The sequence below is a fragment of the Nansenia antarctica genome (genome assembly GCF_963989245.1).
Source record: "Nansenia antarctica genome assembly, chromosome: 3".
Lineage (NCBI taxonomy): Eukaryota > Metazoa > Chordata > Actinopteri > Argentiniformes > Microstomatidae > Nansenia > Nansenia antarctica.
The window spans coordinates 51223540-51233106 of NC_137688.1; the positions used below are offsets into that span (position 1 = coordinate 51223540).

At 45.5% G+C, this 9567-nt stretch overlaps 2 protein-coding genes across 3 annotated transcripts in view; both read right to left on the reverse strand.

Moving 5' to 3' along the window:
- kifc3 (kinesin family member C3) overlaps positions 1-3388 on the reverse strand; it is a 60234-nt gene extending 56846 nt beyond the window's left edge. For both annotated transcript variants that reach the window (XR_013937327.1, XM_080525068.1), the window contains exon 1: positions 3328-3388. The gene's annotated coding sequence lies outside the window, so the exon portion shown is untranslated. The remainder of the gene's footprint in view (positions 1-3327) is intronic.
- A 2490-nt stretch (positions 3389-5878) lies between these two features.
- cngb1a (cyclic nucleotide gated channel subunit beta 1a) overlaps positions 5879-9567 on the reverse strand; it is a gene marked incomplete at both ends in the record, with an annotated part of 7149 nt that continues 3460 nt past the window's right edge. The window contains 8 exons of the mRNA XM_080527368.1: positions 5879-6082; positions 6534-6726; positions 7489-7635; positions 7818-7936; positions 8045-8128; positions 8593-8690; positions 8950-9109; positions 9309-9450. Of these exons, the coding sequence (XP_080383494.1) occupies positions 5879-6082; positions 6534-6726; positions 7489-7635; positions 7818-7936; positions 8045-8128; positions 8593-8690; positions 8950-9109; positions 9309-9450 (1147 nt within the window). The remainder of the gene's footprint in view (positions 6083-6533; positions 6727-7488; positions 7636-7817; positions 7937-8044; positions 8129-8592; positions 8691-8949; positions 9110-9308; positions 9451-9567) is intronic.

A 9567-nucleotide genomic window follows, 5' to 3' on the forward strand; every position in this document is an offset into this window, starting at 1 on the left:
TTTGGACACAAGACAGAATTTGTGTTATTTTAACTGTTTACCTAAACATCTTCAAGTTACAGTTATATAAAGAATATGGGCTTAAAGTGCAAACTCTCAGCTTTAGGGTAAGGGTATTCACATCCAAATTGAAGGAAGGGTTTAGGAATTACAGATCTTTAATATGTAACTCCCTCTTTTTCAAGGGACCAAAAGTAATTGGACAATTGACTCAAAAGCTGTTTCATGGGCCAGTGTGGGCTATTCCTTCATTATTTCTTTATCAATTAAGCATGTAAAAGGTCTGAGTTGATTCCAAGTGTGGCATTTGCATTTGGAAGCTGTTGCTGTTGCAATGCAGTCTCAATGCAAGTGAAACAGGCCATCCTTAGGCTGCAAAAAAAAGAAGAAAATCCATCAGAGAGATAGCAGGAACATTAATAGTGGCCAAATTAACTGTTTGGTACATTCTAAGAAAAAACGAACGCACTGGTGAGCTCAGCACCACAAAAAGGTCTGGACGTCCATGGAAGACAAGAGTGGTGGATGATCACAGGATCCTTTACATGGTAAAGAAAAACCCCTTCACAACATCCAGCCAAGTGAAGAACAGTCTCCAGGAGGTAAGCATATCATTATCCAAGTGTACCATAAAGGAAAGACTTCACACAAGCAAATACAGAGGGTTCACCACAAGGTGCAAGCCATTCATAAGCCTCAAGAATAGAAAGGCCAGATTAGACTTTGCCAAAAAACATCTAAAAACAGCATTCTTTGGACAGATGAAACTAAGATCAACCTGTACCAGAATGATGGGAAGAAAAAAGTATGGAGAAGGCTTGGAACGGCTCGTGATCCGACGCATACCACATCATCTGTAAAAAAACGTAGAGGCAGTGTGATGACATGGCTTTCAATGGCACTGGGTCACTAGTGTTTATTGATGATGTGACAGAAGACACAAGCAGACGGATGAATTCTGAAGTGTTTAGGGATATTCTGTCTGCTCAGATTCAGACAAATTCAGCAAAGTTGATTGGATGGTGCTTCACAATAGAGATGGACAATGACCCAAAACATACTGCGTAAGCAACCCAGGAGTTTTTTAAGGCAAAGAAGTGGAATATTCTGCAATGGCCAGAGTCAATCACCTGATCTCAACCCGATCAAGCATGCATTTCACTTGCTGAAGACAAAACTAATGGCAGAAAGACCTACGAACAAACAACTGAAGACAGCTGCAGTAAAGGCCTGGCAAAGCATCACAAAGGAGGAAAGCCAGCATTTGGTGATGTCCATGGGTTCCAGACTTCAGGCAGTCATTGCCTGCAAATAATTCTCTACAAAGTACTAAACATGTAATGTTATGATTATGTTAATTTGTCCAATTACTTTTAAGCTCCTGAAAATAGGGGACTGTGTATAAAAATGGTTGCAATTCCTAAACGTTTCATACAATATTTTTGTTCAACCCCTTGAATTAAAGCTGAAAGTCTGCACTTCAATTACATCTCGATTGTTTCATTTCAAATCCATTGTCTTGGCACTGGTCACTGTCCAAATACTTCTGGACCTAACTGTAAGTGCAGTCCATAACCATTTAACTTCATCTCAGCCTCTACTCTGTAATTTTCCACAGTCCCTTAATCTCTGTAGTCTGACTCAGTCATACCTTGGAAAACACAGTGCATCAGTCTGTCTCTCTCTCTCTCTGTGCCCTCCCAGCCAAGACTGGTGTCCTACAGTATGTTGTGGCTGGGGGAGACATGCAATCAGAGTCGGGGAACAGAGTTAAAAACAATCCCCTGCCCAGAGAGGAGGCTATCTCATTGTGTCACAGGAACCCAGCTGTGCATGGAGAAATAGCCCCAAAATAATAATCACTGTCCAAGAACAAACAACGTTTGTAACATACAGCTACAGGGTACACCTTCAACACGTACTCGACAATCACATCAACATTCCTCATTCTAAAGGAGGACATAAAATTGAGTTAAAGAGTCGAAACGTCTCTGAGCTAACGGAAGGACGGACAGGGTAGGCTCGTGACTCCTGCCTCTGGAATGCTGCGTCACTGTAATGACGTGAGAGGACAGAGGTACAGGGAACAGAATGGAAGGGGCCTCTAACGTGCACTGTGTGTGTGTGTGTGTGTGTGTGTGTGTGTGTGTGTGTGTGTGTGTGTGTGTGTGTGTGTGTGTGTGTATGTATGTATGTGTGTGTGTATATCGGTATGTCTTTCACAAACATGACATCATCCACGGCAGCAACAACTGGAGGGCTTTTAAAAACAGTAGCCTCCAATAAACGCTCCTGTCAAAATAAGTCTCCCTTAGTTGGGTGTGCAGTAGCCTACGTGCTGTATTAGCCTACTTTGTCTTTCTAGAACTGGATTTTACACACAATGCGCCTTTCGCAAAACGTCTGTCTCGGTAGATTGAAATATGTTAAGGACAGACACAAAGTTGAGCATTTTGTCAATGCAAAAAGGTCTACGGTCTATTTGATGCAGACTGCTGTCTCTGTCTACAAATATAAATGGTTTAAAAAGTAAGTCAGAATATAAATCAAACAGTTTATTTTTAGAACATCTGTTTGTTGGCACAGTGAATAAGAGACACACCCCGGGAGAAACCACCCCAACCGCCTCAGACTGTTCCCTCTGCGCTCTCTCTCCCTGTTCATGTGGCTTGAGTAAGTATATTAAACCAAAAACCATGAGAACAGAGATGGAAATAAGACCATGCAATGGAAACTGAAGCGCAGACTGCGTGGTTCAGAGCTCATCCAAGGTGAAACATCACTGTTGTGTCGTCTAGGGAGAGCTCTATGCACGCGCACACCTCCATTCGCTGTCCCATAGGTCAGCCCTGAAATAAAAACGCTGAGAAAACACCTTTTTGACAGAAGAGGGCTCGTTTCTGACTGGCTCGGAAACTGCTGGAACCGTGTAGGTCACCAGTGAATTGGATCTGCAGTGCTGCCTTTCACTAGATTCGGTCGTCGGGAAAAACCTTCATAGAACAGTGGAACACAAAACAGTGGTACGCGACAATAATGTGACTTTAGGCTATGGTTGAAAGTGTTTCATATATATATATATAATCAATCATCACTAATGAGCAGCACAAGTCTGCATCTATTCAGAACAAATAGCGGATTGTTAGAGGACAAAACAAAAAATGTTAGTCAAAACAACGTGAATATCTGCTTGTTTGAGACACAACTGATACTGCAAGCCAAATAAACAATGTACTATAGTGTAGGTATATGGTATGGCTTCGTGCAACTAGACAACATCTAGACAACTACCGGTTTAGAGTATCAAACAAGTGCACGTTCGCTTACCTCTCGGTCCAACACGCCAAACCTTCTCTTCTTGCTTCACGTAAATTTTTTCTATTCTTGGGAATAAATTAATTAACGTCATGCATGCGCTCTAAACAAATTACAACTGGGCTGTGTTGCCCAGTCCAAACCACACGTTTTCCGAAGGCTGGGGAGTTGATATGAAGTATTTCCGCAGAGATTGAGTAGTGCCCACGGCCGAAAAGTCAAGTCCGTCCTCAAACTTGAGAGTTGAATTTACCAGCTGACTGCAGTCAGAGACCGTGACGTAGCCCCGACAATGCGCAAGACCCTTTTGGCTTAAGTTATGTCCCTCTCGTCAGACTTGTCTCTCTCGTCAGACTTGTCCCTCTCATCAGTGACAACCTTAATTTACTGAAAGGTTTAGTTACGTTTGATCACCGAAAAACCTTAATATACCATGAATTGTCGAACTATGTAGATGAGCTCACCAACAAAGTAGATTTTACCCGCCGTGTTATCAGTCCGTTTCCGTTCGTATTCTAATGGTCATCGAAAGCGCATGGTGATTTTTCACCCTGCACAGTGGCCTGTGCTTCTGCAGGCTTGTATGTGTGTCTTTTGTCTCTCTCTCTCTTCATGTAGGCTGTTCACTCACACACACCACATTTTCAGTCTAAACCCTTTTATTTACAAGCTGCAGAAATATAATATAATATTAATTTACATCATTACCATACATATACATATTTACATGACTAAGAACATTTAGTAAGATCGTCTACACACACAATTCTTCATATTGGTCATATCTGTCAACACTTCATGTGAGCTCCTTGCTCAACCGTGGTTGGTTCAAATGTTTACCCAGCTTGCTTTCAGAACATACTAAAACAAAGCAAATATCGAAAATGCCTACAATCTCAATATCTTCAAATATTCACAACCTTTAATTTCCTCAGTGGGACATCTGTGTTTGTATCCATTTAAGTGACACTACCAACATTGACATTTAAACAATGTTATCTAGGAAATATGGGCATCCAATAGCACCTATACAGGAGCCACATTTCAGCGAAGAAATCTATGAACATGGGATGACGATTTCCATTGACCAATCAACGGTGTGCAGCGTCACACGTCACACGCAGCCTGGCAGAAAAGTACCTTTCGGCCCTGTAGTTCCTGCTCGTGAAGGGTAGCTAAAGAACCGTGCCGTGCCGACCCGGGCCGACAAATGGAAAAGCGCCAAATAAGGTTAGTGTCAAGTAGAGACTAGGCCTACTTTGGTGAACCAGTAGGTATGGGAAAGAGGTTCTCATTAGAAGAAATGTGTCTTTTAACACAGATGCTCAGTGGTTCGGTCAGATGATCACTGGTTCTTTGTTTCCAGATTCCCGCTTTTTTATTTAGCCTTTTCCTGTTCGGCTGAGATGGACACAATGAACACTTCCTCTGACTTCCTGAATGTTATCCTGCTCTGCTCTGCACACACATGCACGCACGCTCGCAAACACACACAGCTAAGTGACCTGGAAATGTAAAATAAAATCATTAAAACCCATTAGACCTCCTGGTGGGAGGGACAGGAGGACACAACGACCTGACCGTTATCGGCTAGCATGACACCACGGCGCCATGGCAACCGTCACAGGGACGGTGAACACTAGAACAGTCAGTGAAGCAAGATATTGTTTCACAATGTTCCCCAAAACATTTCATCAAACAGACGCTACTACATGTCAACATTGCTCTTCGTCCGGTGTTTGGTGGTAGTTAGGTGATACACACACACACACACATGCACTCTCTCTCTCTCTCTCTCTCTCTCTCTCTCTCTCTCTCTCTAACTACCCAAAAAAAGACATAATTCTTTAGATAATATTTTTACACAATGTTTTGTCAATATGTAAATGCTATAATACCGACTTTTAAAGTCAGTGACTAGCATTAGCTCTTGGGGTACTGAACATAGAGGACTGTAGTGATTAAATGGAAACAAGTGAAAAAAGTGTAAGTAGACCTGGAGCTAAGCCCTCTGGGAAGGAGTTTTCATGACCATGTGAGGCTGTGTTGCCTTCTCCATAGGAATGAAACATCTCTGGGGTATAATAAGACTACAACCTAACGTAATATATTCCTAACATCAAAGGATGAAGGAGGACAGTGATGGAATATGCCAGAGCATGAAGGAGCATTGTTATGTGTTTGTGTGTATGTGTGTGTGTGTGTGTGTGTGTGTGTGTGTGTGTGTGTGTGCATCTGTCTGTGTCTCTGTCTGTCTGTCTGTCTGTCTGTTGATCTTTGTGTGTGTGCATGTGACAGTGGTTATTGAACTCTGAGAGGGCTACAATGACAAACTGTGAGGGAAAGACACCAATGTGAAGGACATTGAGAGAGAACAGGGATTCAACAGTTCCAACCAGACAAATCCATGTTTAGTACATACAACATCATCACCATCTGTGCCTGGCAGTTCTGGACCCCTGTTCTGTAGGAGATCACTCCGGATCAAGCCCTTCTGTATATCTGTGTATATATCTCTCTCCTTCTCTTCCTCTATTTTCCTTTCTCCACCTTCCTCTTTTTCTCATTCTGTCTTTTTCTCCTCGTCTCCCTCGCGATGCTCCACGGACAGCAGGTCGTCACCGTCCTGACCGGGTGTCAGGCGGATGACCACGGTGCTGTCGGTGGTCTCGGACACGGTCTCGTCGTGGTCCGTGACCACGGTGCGAGGGATGGGTGAACGGAGGTGCCTCGGGGAGGGTGGGGGCACGGGCCGGCCTGATGACCCCTGGGAGGGGAGGGGTGTTGGGGGAGCAGGGGAGAGAGAGAGAGAGAGAAGTAGAAAGGGACAGAGGCAGAGAGGAAGAGAGATTAAAGGAGAGAAGTATGAGTGACACTGTGGTCAGCAATGCACCATCCCAACACTGTATAGGCACGCTTTAATATGCTTTTACAACACGGGAGGCAGGTGGAGGTAGGAATCAGGGGGGGGGGGGGACAGGCTTCTTGTAATGCATGGAACGGAATGTGGAATGGTCTCAAACACGTGTGATTTCTACCTCCACCAGCCTGGCTTGCTTCACAGTCAAATTAGTGTCAGGGTGGGCTACACAGCTTTAGGATGAACAACGTCTGTTTCAACTAAGTACAAACAGAAAACACCCCTGCTTCTCCCCTTCCCAAGTCCTCCACCCACCCTCGCCCGGTAACACAGTTTTAGGGGGAACAACGTCTGCTACCTCCTCTGAGCTGTCAGGAGGTCGTGTGTAGCTCTCTTTCAGCTTGGCAAAGGTTCCCTTGATGCCTGCTGTCTCTGTGATCCCCAGGGCGGCAATGAACATTTTGGGGGTGGCAGGCCTGAGTGGGATGACCTCTGAGGGGTCCCTGTCTCCTTCCTTCATCTTGGGCTTCTGATCCTTCGTCAGCATCTTCCTGGAAGGGGGGGGAGTGAGAAGGAAGATGGGGAAAAAGGAGTTTGGATCAAAGATTGAAGCAAAGTCTCAGTACATGTTGCACAGTGTGAAGAGATACTGTGACTAGCGCATGTTGTGGGACGAATAGGTTTGAAACACATTGCATCTTGAATGCACAGGCATGCACTGATACACACACGCATGCACACACGAACGCACGCACACACACGCACGCACGCACACACACAAGCACACACACACACACACACGCTTCAGCACCAAGCCCTAACTGATGAGCTGAATTGCAGGCACGAGTGAACGGCAGCAGGCATCATGGGACTCTGTTTAACAAAAACTGATTCCCTCCTAACTCCAGCCTGCCTTCCCTCCTAACTCCAGCCTGCCTTCCCTCCTAACTCCAGCCTGCCAGCTGGTGTTTTAGGTAACACAATCATGGACTGATATGCCCTCAATTAAACCTCCAGGTTTTCTTAACCTTACTCAGCAGAGGTGGAGCGAGCGAGAGAGAGAGAGAGAGAGAGAGAGCTGTTGACCCGTTGACCTCACATCATGTGAGGGATCATGTTACTCAAGACATCTGTTGCTGTGATAAAAAGCGCTACTGTATCTACTGGAGTGTGTGTGTGGATGTTGTTCACGGTGTGTTCAGTATTCATGGTATCCCTTCCAACCCTCAACTATCCCCACCCTGCCCCCCCACCCCCGGACCCGAGAGGCCTGGTCCTGTGTTGGGGAGAGGGGATACCCCCCACCCCCTCACTTGGCCTTCTTGCGGAGGAGCTTCTGGGACTCGGGGTAGTGCTCCAGGATGGCAGCTAGGTCCTTCTTGTCCAAGATAAAGAGGTTAGCGAAGCCGTGAGCCTTCACGTTCGCCGTGCGTCGGTTGCCACCGCCTCCTGCAAGCAGGCTGACCAATCAGAGGATAAGAAGAAAGACTTCAAATTACCCACACAGAGTGAAGCGGAGTGAACCCCAAATAAAACACTGATTTCAAATCCCATATATATATATATATCTCCCATATCCATCACACCATTTCCCATTTCCACGATAAGGAAAACATTTTCGGACCAATGAGGGAGCTCTCACCTGATCTCTCCAAACACAGAGCCCGCCCTGATTGTCACAAACACCATCTTCAAATCTGGACCACCGACCACCTGGACCTCCCCTTGCTTGATGATGTACATCTCCCTGCCTATCTCCCCCTGTCACACAGCACAGAGCAGTGGGCTGTTATACACACACACAGGCACGCACGCACACACACACACACACACACACACACACACACACACACACACACACACACACACCTTTTTACAGACAAAGTCCCCTGGCAGGTAGACCACAGACTTGAGAGCTGACAGCATGTCAAATATCATTTGTCTGTCACAGCCCTGAGAGAGAGAAAGAGAGAGGAATGAAAGAAAGAAATAGAGAGAAAAGTAACGATAGAGAATATGAGCATGAAGGATGTGTAGTAGTAGTATTTTGTCAGTTTTTTTTGGTAATACATTTTTCTACTAAGTATAAACAGAAAACACCCCTGCCTCCCCCCTTCCCAAGTCCTCCACCCACCCTCGCCCTGCACCTCCTTCTCACCTGAAACACCCACCCCCGCCCTGCACCTCCTTCTCACCTGAAACACCCACCCTCGCCCTGCATCTCCTTCTCACCTGAAACACCCACCCTCGCCCTGCACCTCCTTCTCACCTGAAACACCCACCCTCACCCTGCACCTCCTTCTCACCTGAAACACCCACCCTCGCCCTGCACCTCCTTCTCACCTGAAACACCCACCCTCGCCCTGCACCTCCTTCTCACCTGAAACACCCACCCTCGCCCTGCACCTCCTTCTCACCTGAAACAGGGCCACTTTACTGATGATGGCATAGTTGACATCGGCAGCGATGTCCAGCCTCATCTTATCGGGCAACTGCATCAGAAGCTCCGACTCATCTAAGAGAGAGAGTGGAAGAGGGAGAAAGAGAGAGAGAGATAGATAGAGAGAGAGAGAGGGAGAAAGAGAGAGAGAGAGATAGAGAGAGAGAAGAAGAAGAAGAAGAAGAAGAAAAGCATTAAAGGGGAAACAAACAACAACAAACAACAACAACAACAACAATAACAGCAACAACAACAACAACAACAACAACAACAACAACAACAACCAAAGATATATACACAAATACAAAAAACACATTGGTCTGACATTCCTTACCCAGCATGCCCTGGATCTTCCAGGTGTAGTCGTACCAGGTCTTGATCCGGTTCTGGACCTCTTTGGGGATGCGATAGGAGGTCATGTACTTGATGGTGCTGTCCATGCAGGCTCGGTAGTAGTTCTGACCCGCCGTGGCAGCACCAATCACATCTCTCATCTGAAACAAGCAGAACCATGTGAGGACTCATAGAGGGCAGCGGGGTAATGTAGTCTTAGACAACAATGATTGTGTACTGTACAATCATAGGGCATTAGTCTAGTCTTGTATGAGCCCTGTCATTATTCTTCTTGCATCTCTCACTCTATAACGTTATTTGTATCTAGAAATGATATCATATTTAATGTGCTGCACTGACCTGACCAATCATGATGGAGAAGGCGAAGACACCAACAAAGTAGTTGAGGAGCTGGAAGACGATCTCATAGACGGTTTGAGGGTCTGGCAGACCCCCAATTGTGATCAGGGTCTTCACTGCGTAGTAGTAACAGCGGACGTAGCTGGACAACATCAACACACATTGGAGTTTACATAAGGGACATACATGTTTATGCATTTTGTTTGGCTATCGTAGGATATTGCTGTGTTTGTACATTTGTGTTATGTATGCTGTCGTT